This window comes from Drosophila rhopaloa, unplaced genomic scaffold, assembly GCF_018152115.1.
Source record: "Drosophila rhopaloa isolate 14029-0021.01 unplaced genomic scaffold, ASM1815211v1 contig_115, whole genome shotgun sequence".
In the NCBI taxonomy this organism is placed as follows: domain Eukaryota; kingdom Metazoa; phylum Arthropoda; class Insecta; order Diptera; family Drosophilidae; genus Drosophila; species Drosophila rhopaloa.
In genome coordinates, this window is record NW_025334990.1 from 10543857 (window position 1) to 10558266 (window position 14410).

General features: G+C 38.7%; 1 protein-coding gene across 10 annotated transcripts in view; it reads left to right on the forward strand.

The window, feature by feature from the left end:
- Positions 1 to 14410, forward strand: part of LOC108048641 — a 42127-nt gene that overhangs the window by 12649 nt on the left and 15068 nt on the right. For all 10 annotated transcript variants that reach the window (XR_001769494.2, XM_017129425.2, XM_017129423.2 and 7 more), the window contains 7 exons: positions 4732 to 5231; positions 5824 to 6131; positions 6582 to 6757; positions 6823 to 6967; positions 7599 to 7764; positions 12385 to 13297; positions 13899 to 14356. Coding sequence is in view for 9 of the 10 variants with exons in the window: in XM_017129425.2 (XP_016984914.1) it covers positions 5037 to 5231; positions 5824 to 6131; positions 6582 to 6757; positions 6823 to 6967; positions 7599 to 7764; positions 12385 to 13297; positions 13899 to 14356 (2361 nt within the window). In the remaining variant the exon portion in view is untranslated. The remainder of the gene's footprint in view (positions 1 to 4731; positions 5232 to 5823; positions 6132 to 6581; positions 6758 to 6822; positions 6968 to 7598; positions 7765 to 12384; positions 13298 to 13898; positions 14357 to 14410) is intronic.

Sequence of the window (14410 nt, forward strand, 5' to 3'; positions counted from 1 at the left end):
ACTTTCTCCGGCTTTCTCGCTATTTCCGACGCTGCACGAGACAAGAGAAAGCAGAAAAGGAGGAGCAAGTTCTGTGGCATACTTTTCGGCTCGGTTTTCTCCTTGGCATACAAATGCAGGTAATAACGGCTGGGAAAACTTTCTGCACGCTGGCATTTGCAAATGAAAGGCGACTGTTCTAATTTTGGCCTGCCCGGAATTCAGCCTGTTGTTATTTTCTTTTCTCTTAAATATTTATACAAAAAATGAGCAGCTAAGCGTGCTAAAACACACACATACACTGCATCGGATTTATTATTAATGCCTCCCCATACGTTTCTGTTCAGCCCGTTCCGTGTTTTGTTTTTCCTTCGGAATTTTGCTGACTTTGCCCAAGGCCTTTTCTGGGCTTTTTCCTTCTTCAGGGGCTCTTTCCTGTCCTGTGTTCCATTTTGGTCCTGCCTGTTGCGGCCTTTAGCTTATTATCATTTATTTATTTATTTATGTCTAGCGTGTCAGTGCCAATATTTTACTTTCATTTTGGTTTATGGATGCTGGGCCGAGCACTCATTTGATTGTGCAAATCACCAAGGGTCAGGGGTTCGGGCTATTTGGCCGGCGAGCTTGGATCCATTAATAAACTTGCCAAGAAAATATGGTCATATCCAGTCGAGATTGGCTCGATAACGCGTTTATTGAATTGTGGATAGCATATGTCTGCACTGTAGTGATTGCAACTACAATGTTTTCAATGAATAACTGCGAAAAGCCAGTAGCACAAAAGAAAGAAAAATAAATATATAAATATACAAAATTATTCATATTCCAATAGCTGGGCTTGGGAAAATGCCATAATGCTATTAACATTACAAAAAAAACTTATAAAAAAGAAAAATATTTGTAACCGCAATAGCTTTTAAATGTATACAAAAATAGCTCTGCAGTTTTTATACCCTTGCAGAGGGTATTATAATTTTGGTCAAAAGTGTGCAACGCAGTGAAGGAGACGTCTCCGACCCTATAAAGTATATATATTCTTGATCAGGATCACCTCCTGAGTTGATATAAGCATGTCCGTCTGTCCGTCTGTCCGTCTGTCTGTCCGTCTGTCTGTTTCTACGCAAACTAGTCTCTCAGTTTTAAAGCTATCGAATTGAAACTTTGCACACACCCTTCTTTCCTTTGCACGCAGTATATAAGTCGGAACGGCCGGGATCGGCCGACTATATCCTATAGCTGCCATATAACTGATTGATCGGAAATGCCATAACTTTCGTGTTTGTAAAGTTAGAAAGTTGGGATTTTCTGTGGGTTTTATATTTGGCCAATCAATCCGACCTACCAAATTTCATAAGGATCGGCCGACTATATCTTATAGCTGCCATATAACTGAACGGATGGAAATGTCATAACTTTGGTCTTTTTAAAGTGAGGAATTTGGGATTTTTTATGAGCATTAAGAATGCATCATATGAATAATTTTGGAGAATATAATCTACAGAGTATTCTGCAGGGGTATATCAACTTCGGCTCCGCCCGAAGTTAGCTTTCCTTTCTTGTTATTTTATGAAATTGATTTAAAGAGGCTTATTAAATGCTGAATTTCTTATTTTTCCACGTTGTAGTTGACATTTTATTCTTCCTTTTGTAGTTCAGAATATTTTAGGTAAATATAAAATGAAAAACTAAAGTGGAACAATAATTTAAGTCAGAAGCATGGTAATAATACATACTATGTTCCCTTTTGAGGAATTATTAAATTAAATATGTAGCAGGCACCTCACCTGCTGCATTACAAATTCAGTAACTTTTTATGTACATCGTATCGGTTTGATAGAAAATGCAAAAGGAATGCACATTGCATTGCAGCAATACCAAGCTTTCTTCATTCCAAACGCTGGGCAGCAGGCGTTGAAAGGTTCCTTGTGCCTCTTAATATTTAACAGGATATCGATGGCATCGATAGCAGTCACTGGGCATTCCTTATTCAATGCAACAGAGCCATGGATATACACATTGCCATCGCCATTAGGGAATGGGGGCCATTTGACACCCACAGTAGCCACGATGGCCAATAGCCAACAGCCCAATGGAAGAGTAATAGCTACGGCAACACAAGAAGAAATTGTGTTTGCCAACAGCCATTAATATCCCCCAACCAAACCATCGATAGCCGCCCAAGCCCATGCCCCAAGAACATTGGCTTATTTGACAGTTTTGACGAAACGCCGGCCTAAAACGTCGGAAATTGACTAATAATGGGGTTAATCGCCAATAACGATCATTCCTAGGCAAGGTAAATTGTCTGTTAAACATGAAAGCATGGAACTAGCTACTAGGCATGTGTCCAAGTATGGTATTACACGCATTCACCCATTATTTTACAACCCAAGGGTATAACAACGCACAAGTGTTTATGTAGTTTTTGAAAAGGAAATCTTAAGGCAAAAGGAACTTGGTTTACAGTCAAAAATGTATATATTTAATGTGATTTCTTTCAACTAACATGTTCTAACAATTATGTGTAAAATATCCATCAATCTTTTTAATAATCGTATATAATGTCTAAATTTATCAATTCTTTAAAGTGGACATAAATGATTGGGCAATTAAATGCTTTTCAATTAAGCCTCACCATTTTGTTTTTCACTAGCTGTTAAAATACTGTATTTAATAGAGAAATTCATTGAATTTGAGCTAAGCACAAATAAATCTAAGATTAAAAGATTTCAAATTAGTCACTTATTAATTTAAGTCATTATCATTATAAATGAGAATAATAATTTTGACCAGCTTATTATTAATTGTGTGCTTTTCCCTAATTCTAAGCATTCTATTATCATAATAAATTACTAATAATTTTTTCACACATAATCGCATTTAATTTTCAATAAACTGACAAAAATAACCAAAAGGAAAATTTCATTTTTCAAAGCATATTTGCTATTAATTGTTTTTATCCTCATTGTAATTTATCTCATTGAGGCCATAATTATAAAGTTTTTCAAACAAAATGTGGTTTCAATGCACTGCTATTTTTCCAGAAATCCAATCGAGTTTTTGGTTAGTCTAGACCTATCAAATTTCCAATTACGAGTCGTTTATTTCGACGGAGCTTTATATTCTGTCGTTTTCCACCAAAAGTGAGCCAAACATAATTAATGTTGTCAAGCATATTGTTTTTTAATGGGTTTTCACCAAAGTGTAAGCATATTTAAGTCAAACATAATGTTTTAAATGGCTAGCATATTCATCATAATTTGTCAACGCAATAAACACGTGTTCTCTAAATTTGATGGCTTAAAAAAATGATAATCCTTGCAAAGAATAGATATTTTAAGCGGATATATGGCTGTCGTTACGGTGGCTTAACCACTTTTTTGTCTGTGGTCAGCTAAAATGGGTCTTGCACTTGTCCAGGTCGTATAATTTTCACATCATTGGGAACGCTTTGACTTGCCTGTTGGGCGGGCGAGGTGCTCATTTAGCTTAATTCGCTGGGAATCAAATATTTAAGAGATAACCCAGATTGAGACAGGGCAACACGTGTGAGAGTGTGTGTGCTGCGAAGGCTGATTGAAACTGACACCCAAGGCACTTGCACCTCGAAAAGGAGGAATATAAAATGGCAGGACGAACTGAGACTGAAGGAAACGCAGGACCACGCCATGTCCTGTCCTCCACCAATGTCCTAACGAGCAATTTAGCCAACTCATTGAAGCGGAATTAATGGCAATCGATTTTGTTTGGCGGTCGGCAGACAGGACTTTGCGGGACGAGGGGAAGGGGTCTTCATTAGTGGCAGCACAGCAGAAGGATTCCGACAGGACATGCCCCACTGGCCCCTTTCAAGTCCGTGTTTGTCTTAAAGCAGCCATCCCGTATTCTCAATTAGTTTTAATCGTTTACGCTGTAGTTAAACATTACTGTGGTTGCTTATCTTTTTTAACAAATCATTATAAAACCAAATACAAAACTGTTTTTAAAAATACTTGGTTCGTTAATCCTTACTTTAAGTATGTTTTATTATGAAACAGCTCTTTTACTGTCCAATAACCTTTTTCATTTTTGGGTCTATCCTTTTATCATGTATATTAAAGTCTAATGACTTTTAATATGGAAATGAAAATATTTATTGAAAATAATGACAAACAAAGAAACTGACAAATACTTGGTTCAATAATCATTACTTTAAGTATGTTTTATTATGAAACAGCTCTTTTACTGTCCAATAACCTACTTCATTTTTTGGCCTACGCCTTTATCATGTATATTAAAGTTCTATGCCTTTAGATATGGAAATGAAAATATTTATTGCAAATAATGACAAACAAAGAAACTGAGAAATACGTAAAAATTACTTTGACTTTGTAGCAAATTGCAACTCTTGTGGACCATAAAATAAATTTGACTTACTTGCAAAGCTAAAACGCTTCCTTCCTTTTTCAACTTATAATTTAAGGGCAAAACTTCCTCTCCTTCTTGGCAAGGCCACAAATATTCTGCCCAAATGTTTCAATCAACAACTCTGTCAAATGTTAACACTTGCTGACTTGGCCAACTTATGCGTTTTCCCCCCTTTTTTGGCTGACAGTACATGTATATAGTATATGGATATGGACTTATCCCACGCTTGATCATGGGATGAAACTTTTCCTGTCTCGCGTGGCTTCGTTTTTTATTACGTTTGGGGTTATGCAAAAAGTTTACCATAAATACAATTTTTGCTCTTTTCAATTTTTATTTTTGCAGCTCAATCGAGAAGGATAAACTTTTGGCCCGCTATGCCCAGGAATCGTGTGGGTCCGCCGACTGAGTGCGTGGAGTGCGAGGAGACCGCTGGCAGATAGAAACTCAGAATCAGATACAGATACCAAATTTATTTGCCGCCCAAGTTGAACATGTGCCAAAGCTGCGGGCTGCTTGAAGCTGATTCTGGAAAAACCGCAACGATGCTGCTTGATTTCGGCCAACTTAAATAAACAGGCGAGGCGCAAGCACACCACAAACTCAATCACAGGCACAGTCGAGGAAAAACAAACCAATAATCCAGGTAAATGGCGGCGCCCGTCGACGAGAGCGTGCTGAACGCACTGAGGGGCGTGACCTCCGCCCACACCCGCCTGCCCAAGCCGCTCCTCATCAAGATCTACGTGGCCAGCCTGAAGCAGGAGTTCAACCAGGAGCGCCGCATGCTCCTCGAGCTGGTCGGTCCCGAGCTGCAGACCCTCTACGATGACCGCCAAATCGAGGTGGGTACCAGTCGAATAGTCTATATAAATGTATTATGTCACAAAGTTCGTTTATAATTAATAATATAGAACAATAAAATCCGATTTTATTAAGGGTTTTAAAATTATGTTAATATACAACCACACGTTCAAATATATAGGAAATGTAAAGATGTCGGTTAAATAATCTATCAATTTTTATTTTGTTAGTTACCTGCAAATAAGATTACACTTTCCTTAAGTTTTAATAGCAATTTAAGTATTTTTAAAGAACTCTAAGTAGAAATTTTAAAACATCTACTATGGAAGAGTTTGTATAATATGTTCTGTAGAAAACAACAACAATCATTTAATAATAAAAAGTGAAATAAATCAACCAATTTTTCGCCTTACAACAAAGCAATAATATTTTTAATATTTTACTATTCTAAAGTCTAATAAATAAACAAGTTTTGTGCCGTATGACATATTTTTAACACTTTAAATGTGTGTTTTTGAGTAAAATGTATTGATACTAGCATGATTTACCTATACAAAAGGGACTATTATTTACTAGATAAAACAGATTTTAAAAGAAATTTGTTGGTTTAATTTGTTATAATTTATTTTTTAGCTGGAGTTCGTGGACATGCACTTTGGCACTGGCGATTTGGAGATCAATCAGTTGGAGCGGGATCCCTATATGATCCATGACTATCTGCACGAGATCGACATTTGCCACGCCCACACGAAGAGTGCCTTCTTTATGGTGCTTGTGGGCGATGGCATCGGTCGTCAGCTCCTGCCCACGAAAATGGATGAGGACATCTTCTCCGCAGTCCTGGCCGATCCACAGATCACAGCTGACCAAAAGGCATTACTAACCAAGTGGTACGAAGAAGACGAATCTCAATCGAAGCGACATCTAAAGCAGGATTATCGGTGAGTTACCTAAATATCTATAAAGTACCATCAACATTTATATGATGTTATGTAAAGCTTTGCTCTTAAAAGCAAAAAAACAGAAAACGTTTATTGAGAATATTGATTGGTTACACATGCTCACTAAAAAAATTGACGCCAATCCGCTTTGAAGGTTTTTTTTGTTGTTTGTTAGTGCAGTAATCCAAAATTCCAACTGCAAGCGAAATAGTTATGGACAAAGTTCCCCAATATTTGTCAAAGTTCTGTTTCCGTTCCATTGTCCCATGTTTGACTGAAATTATCCATGTGCCACTTTCGTTTTGTTTGGCAACTCAATTGGAGTTGAACTTTGGCAAATATTTGGATGGGCGGTGAAAAGGGTGGGACAGAGCAAATATGGAAATGCCAACACTTGATTCGACATCTGGAATTTGTCGACCAGTTATTGATTAACATACTTTATTCCAGACTGCTGCCCGTGGATGCCTGGCTTGTGGAATCGCAGCAGATGCAGAGATTTTTTGAGGTAGCCTTGCAATCTCTGGTCCAAGGAGCCAATACATCTGGCCGATCAGGGGATTTTGTTGATCGGGTTCAGCAACTTCGACGCACGCAGATCGAAAGGGAGGTCACACAAGCCATGGGTACGTAGTAACACTACCTTTGATCTGAATTATTATTTATAATTTTTCATAAATTTCTTTTCCAGCTCTTACTAGTGAAAAAATCTTGGCAGTTTTTCGAGAACGTGCCGCACAGTGCAGCAAGCGGGATGTCGAAGCAGGAGAACGACTGCGGAAAATCAAGGACGAACTTACCATGAACCTCTCCACCGATAATCACACAACTCTGGTGTAAGTCTTCCAAATGCATTAATAAGATATATTTCCGAAACTACAACTTACAAGTCCATAAATAAAATAGCTTCCACAAGTGAACAAGTTACTCACTATTAAAAATATTAATATCACAACTCTATGAACTTAAAAAAATTCTTATTCATCATATAAAAAAGTTTCACGATTATAACCTTTACCACTTCCAAATGGAAAGAGGGAATCGCATTATTAGCTCAGGCAAACTTTATGTAAATTAAAACTTTGGTTCTGCTAAATCACCTTTTTATTCAAAAGCTATGAGTGATTTACTCGGTGTACATTACTTAAGCATCAAAAACTTTTCATTTTCCAGCAGTCTTCTTTTTATATTAAACATAAAGGAATTATAAATATATACTGCTATATACATTTAAAAATATTTAAATAATATTTATGTAAAAACTAAATTCTATAATCTCGAATTACATTACTTTCAACTATTTCATTTAAATCAATAATGAAAGGGAATAGTTAATTAAACAGCAGTGTTATTTTGTAGACATTAGTCAGAACCATTAGGCGCGTTGGGTTACCGCGATGTAATTATTGGCCACCGGAGATTTGTGATTATGATTACCTGCTAATTAAGGCTCTGGCCACTTTACAGGGTGCCCGGGAGTGCCGCCAGCGAGGCCATCGATCCGGACAACGAGGACCACGAGTCCTACCTGAGCAAGTTCAAGAACAAGGTCACCGACAAGCTGCGCCTGCTAATCGAGGCACACATAACCAATGATCCCGACGTAATCAAGGGGAGGAAAAAGACTGTGCAGGTGAGTTTCACCAGCCGGCTGGGGTCATTAGCTCAACAGACAGGTAACAAAACGCCTGGGGCAGCGAATTAAATTAAATGTGTTTTTCGCAGCACTTTCCCCACTTCTCTAAAACCACTGACCGCTTATTTAATCAACAGCAATTCTGATTGTTATTCGTTGGTTGGCCAACGGCTGAACCGAAGAGTCATAAATTAATTCCAAGAATTACGCTCAAAGGAGCAGGCCTTTATGATTCTGCGTTACCTTGTTTTTTTATGTTTTTTTGTTGAGCTTTTCTTGGTTTTCCCTCATTGTTCCGCTTATGGGCCACGCCACAAAGTCTCATGTTCTCGACTAATGGCTGCGTGTTAATTAAATGTTTGGCATGTGGCAGGTGAATTAAGCTTCAAAGGAGCGTTTCTGGCATAAGAAAACTTTAATAAATATTTAAAAGAGCAAACAGTCTGTTTGCAGTTGAAAAAGAAAACATGAGCTTTCAAAATTTGAAGTTTGAATAGGTCCCAACTTTATGTGCATAGCGATTAAGTTGTCATTTGCAGAATAAAACGAATTTAGGAAATATACATAAAACACAAGCCACTCTTAAAAATAATGTAAAAAGAATGTGGGCAAATAAAAACTTTTCCAAGATTCTCTTTATATCAGCTTTCACCTGAAATATGTTTAGATTTTTGTTCAGCAAATGCAATTCTTAGGAAAATTCAACGGGTAAAGTTGTGTGCATTTCTCTTTTATATACATATACAGCTGTGATCAAAATAATAGCATTACATTTTATTTTTTTTGTAAACTATGGACGTCTTTCATGATTGTCTTTACTTACTGTTAAAATAAAAATTAAAAAATATCTTTAAAATGATAACAATAGTTATATATATGGCAACATATATTTGGAGGTACAATTCAAAAATTAATTTGGTTAATTAAAATACAAAATCGTTACCTTTTTAGTGGTATTTAAGTAACAATTTAATCTAATTAAAAAATCTAAGCAAATTTTCATCATAAATGTAGTTAGTTTAGTTCCTTTGATTTAAATTTTATTTTTTTGATCACAGCTGTATGTGTGTGTACGGGAAAAAGGATGCCCGAAAATGTATGCTTTGCATATGACAGTTGTCGAAATTGAGTTTGAAAGAGATTTCCTGCAATAAAAACCAATTGGAATTGAGTTGGCCCAAAAACGGCAAATGGCTGAGGAAATCGTTTAGCTGAAGGTTGCCGCTGCTCTCAGCTTTTTAGCTCCACTCAGATCGCCTTCCGTTCCAGTTGCGGTTTTCTGCCTGGCCCTGCATTGCATAAGTTCACTCGCCGCCACTTTCCGCCCCCTTTCACGCCCCACCCCCCGCCAAACGGCACCTCTTGTTGGCTTTTGTTGAAAGCATTTAACATTTCAGCTCGGTCGCCGCCGAAGGACGAGGCGTAATGCGAACTGGTCGCTGCCATTAGCGGGTGAATGCGAGTGCTGCACTAAGAAAATATTGGGGCTCTTAACAATCAACAAAAATAAAACACTTTTTTAATGAACACTTACTCGGTGTTTTCAAAAGGGGATATCGACAGAAAAAAGAAATTTTAGCCCGAATTCAACCTACTTTTAAACAACATTTATTCAACAAAATATATTGTGGATATTTTTAACGCAAATGGAATATTTTTAACACTGATTTAGTTGGAAAGAGAGTTTTACAAGTGAATGTTTTTTGAGACGATAAATACATATATAAACTTTTTAGACTTTGTCACTCTGATCAGTTGAGAACTTATTTTTAAAACATATAGGCGTCGCAGTTAGTTTTCTTTATTAACGGTTCCGATTTATACCTGTACTAAAATAACTTTTAACTTTTTTAGCTACATTTTCTCTTTTAATAAAGTGCCAACAATTTTCTTTGTCTGCGCATAAGCACCGGTTACAAGTTACCAGTTGCCGGCTCACTGCTCCTAGCTCTAGCCTCGCCTTCGTCGTTTTCCTTTCACGGCTTGCTCATGCCTCTTTTTCTCCACTGCCTCTGACATATTAACACACTTACACTTGGGCACAATGTAGCCACGCCCAGCCAGGTTGTCCCTTGTTTGCACTTTACGATGCAGCAACGTAAACTGCATTCAGGCCCGGTCAACATCCCACACCCACCCATTCACCCTCAACCGATGCGGATAAAAGTGTTGCCAGGGAAAAACCCATCTCCACCTGCTCTTTGACAAAATGTTTTGGCATTCGTTGCCGCAACCAAGAAATATGCAAAGTGTGCAGCCCCCCTTCCTCCGCCACACTTCGCCATAATCCTCACCTGGTGCAACACGTCGTATGCGCAACCCTTGTGTGTGAAGCCCTCGCACTCTGCTGAAATGAAATTAAAGCAAGTCAAATGCCAACTAATTAAGCGGCAACTGAGGTGGCTTTAAGAGGAATGTGGAAAAGGGCACAAAGGTGGGGGCGACAGACAGCAGCTTCTGGCCATATTGATTCGGTAGTCGTGTCGCCGAGAAATGCATTACGCAGATGCTGTCAAATGAGATTTACAAAGCAAAAGCCGCTTACTGGCAAGAAATGGTATAACATACTCCGCCGCAAAATCAGACTCAGTCTCAGTCTCAGCTCAAGATCCTGACAAGGACAGTGTGATGACTACTTGTTAGTGGCAAACATGCTACTGCCAGACAAGGTGACTGACACTCACAAAAAATGTATTTTGATATTTCAATCATAAGTTTGGCCCTGGGATAAATGTACGCAATGGAACTTATTTTTGCCAAATTCTTTGTTAAAGGCATTTATTTGCAATTTTTTAGAAATGTTGTGGTTTTAGGTAATATTTTCTAAAAATGGAATATTTATTAAAAATTGTATCTAACACAGATAGAGTAATTGAATTTACAAAGAAATTAAAAACCTTCAACTCATAAAAAAAGGTCCTTTTTTTATAGGTTCTTTGATTGAGTTTTAGGATGCAAGTAAATTCTAACTCAATTGGAGTTAAACAAAACTTTATTCTTTTTAACAGACCTTATTAGGAGCCACTTTTAATATTTAAGTAAATATATTAGTCATTTACCTCTCTAACAAAAAAATGAATTTGATAAAATTCAAATTAAAAAAACATTTTTTCAAAACTTTAAAAAGTTTTTATATGTTAACCACTTAGTATTTTATTTACTTCGTATTTTCTGATGGTTCAAGCGCTACCTTATAAATTAGTGTACTAATAACCAAAGTGAGCTGTTTTTTTTTCTAAGTACAACCTATCCAAGCCCAGCAGGTGGGCAAAGGTAAGGGAAAGGCAAAGGCAAAGGTAAACAAAGTTACGTGGCAAACACGGTGAATGCCACTCACTCGCATTCAGACTGATGGGGATACTGATGCTGATGCTGATGACGTGGTCTGTTCTTGGGTGACACTTGGCAATACATGTGCGGGTTTATTTACTCGCTGGCAGAAACACCAACATCTCGGAGGTGTGAGTAAAGGAGGACCTCTTAGAGGTCACATGCGGAAGCTGGTCCGTCTGAGATGAAAAACTAAAAGGGGGTGGCGGATGGAAATGACACCGGGACATGGGATGTGTATGCCGGTGGCAGGTGGCTGCAAATCCAATTACGGACAAAACCACAGCAGCCACCGGCTTGCAAACATTCAAAAATATATTTCTATGCAAATGATTCTCATATGTCCGCAATCAAAAATAATTACATTCCGTAAAAAAATTACATACAGAGTGCTAAACTTGTTCAACTACTAGTCACCACACTCGTATAATAATTTAAAGCATATTTAACGCATTTAATAATTATGCATACGTTGGTTTAACTCCTAAAATCAACTTATCTAATTGATATGTGAAATTGATAAACGGACTGTGAATTATGTTGATTAAACTTGTTACCTGGCACAGTTTATAATTGATTACTGCAGAGCTGGCATCACATGATAATTAAACAGATTCATGTTTCTCACTCCTAAATTGTTATATGTATGTTTCTTGGCTTCATCTAAGTGCATATTTGAGCACTTATGTACACAAATATCTAACAATTTATTTGTGCAAAAACAACAAGCAATTCATACTTTAAAAGTAAAAATGCAAAACAAATACTTAAAGAGCTAAATAAAATCGTTTACCTAGTTTAAATTGATTTTAAAACGTTTTTCAATTGCATGCCCAAAGATATTTGTTGAAATAAATGTGTTTTAGGGCAGCGCATTGAATTTAAAGTTTATCACTCATACGTACTGTTGACCCGGATATTATACTAACTTTTTGTACAGGTAACAATGAGTTGGTTTTATTTTCCACCAAAAAATGTGACTTATATTAAAAGAAGTTAAAGGTTTGAGAGGGTTGAACATCAAATAAAAAATGTTTTTGTACAAAGTCCCTGTAGCATACATAGCGCATGAGTAATTTTTTATGAAACAAAAAAAATAGTTCGCTTTCGAATAAAATTATTGCGCTCTTAAAGGCATCATATTATTTAGTACCTCTCTAAAGTACATTGTAGTTATGTTAAGCATAAAATTTTTTATCAGAAATTAATCTTTAAAAATAAAATAAAGATAAATGTAAGTCCCATTTGTATTTAAGTGATATATTTTGTATATTTCTGCGATTCCAGGAAATCTTTCACGAGCACGCGACGCACCTGCGCATCCTGCGGGAGCACACGGACAGTGCCGCTCTGGTGGAGTCGCGGGTGCCACAACAGCTCCGCCAGAATCTGATGGCCAACTTCCGGAATGGCAGTCGGCATGCTCCGTACTTCATCTGTGGGGCAGATGGGAGCGGCAAGAGCGCCATCCTGAGCCACCTGTACGTCCAGGTGGGCAGCTGGTTTGGATCCACTCGCGTTCACCGGGTCATCCGCTTTGCCAAGGCCACGCCCCGCTCCGCCTACAATCTGGAACTGCTGCGCGTCGTGTGCCAGCAGATCTCCATTATCTTCAACATCCCGGAGGGCTATCTGCCCAAGGACGCCTCCTTCGATCCGCTGTACATCAACACCTGGTTCCAGAATCTGCTTAGAAAAGTGGAGGACATGGCCAACGATGTGCTGTTCCTGTTCATCGACGATTTGCATCTGCTGAATCCGCTGGACTGCGATATTGTCACCGCACTCTCCTGGTTGCCCACATCGCTGCCCTGGAACGTTCAGATCATCTGCAGCTCCACCACGCCCGTGGAGCAGCTCAAGTTCACCCCAATGCAGCGGGATCGCTTCAAGTCCGCCGAGTACCAGTTCGATCTGAGTCTGGGCGACTATGCCACCCAGCTGAAGATCCCGCCGCAGTGCATCCCCAAGGATGTGAGCTTCGTCCTGTACGTGGAGCAGCAGTTCGACCAGCTAGAAAGGCATTACGGCCGACAGGCGGTGAGCGGACTGGCCGCCTACATCACCTGCTCCGAGTACGGACTGAGTGAGACTGAGCTGCTGGAGCTGCTCATGCCCACCGACGATCCGGAGTCGCTGATTGAGACCAAGAACGGGCACTTCTCCTTTGCCACCTTCAAGAAGATCCACCGCGAGATGGGTGAGTAAAGGATTGTGGGGGGGTTAATGGGTGTAGAGAAGGGTTGATAGGATGAGGATATAGTTTAAAACATATATTTCACGTATATTTTCTTCAGTCTTTTGTGTACATTCTTAAAGATTCTTGACCAAACTCAGCGAATATTTTTGCATTCTTTTACTATATATAGCTACAGCCAATTTTAAAGTCCCTTAATCTGAAAATGTCAGGCTGAAAATAATGATTTTAATGTTTGAGTCTTTTCTTAAAGGCACTTAAATAAGTGTATTATTTACCAATAACCGATTTAATATTTTTTTGGAAATGAACTTTGCCGACATTTAATTATAGTTAAATATATTATATATTCTTTACGTCAGATACAAATTCATAGGGATTTAATATGCTGGTTCAAATGGAAAAATAACAAAATGAGAGCTGTCAGTTGAACTAAATTAAAGAGAAAAATGGTTTATTTATTATTGATTATGCTTTCATAAAAAAACATAAACTTTTCTTATTAATTAACACTAATCACCAGGTGGCTTAAATAATATAGACAAGTTGCTTCATATAATGAATCACATTTATAAACATAAATATTATTTCCGATACTTGGCAGACCTACTGCTGCTCCTGCACGACAAGATAATGTCCGGCAAGGTGCTGATCCAGTGGCGGCACAACTACTGCTCCTCGGTTGCCAAGCGGCGGTACATGGACGTGCAAAGGACACGCAGCCTGCACAGTGAGCTGGCCAACCTGTTCTTTCCGCAGGACGAGGATGAGAGCACACTGGAGAACGAGTCAAATCGCTGCGAGACCAAGTCGGTGATCAGCCTGAAGGAGAGGGAGCGCGAGAAGGACTCGCTGTCGGCGGTGTCCACCGTTTCCGCCGGGCGGAAGTCATCGTCCACCCATCACAACGACGACACCTCCACCTTCTACAATCCCATCGCCGCGGATGTCAGCTACAGCATGCGGCACGTGGAGGAGAGCTGGCACCACCTGATGCGATCCGACGACACCACCCGGTTCAAGCAGATCGCTGTCTGCAACTTCGACTTCCTGCTGGCGGCGGTAAGCTCCCCAATTAGTTTCGTCCTTGTTTCCCTTCCCAGCTGGAGCTGCAAT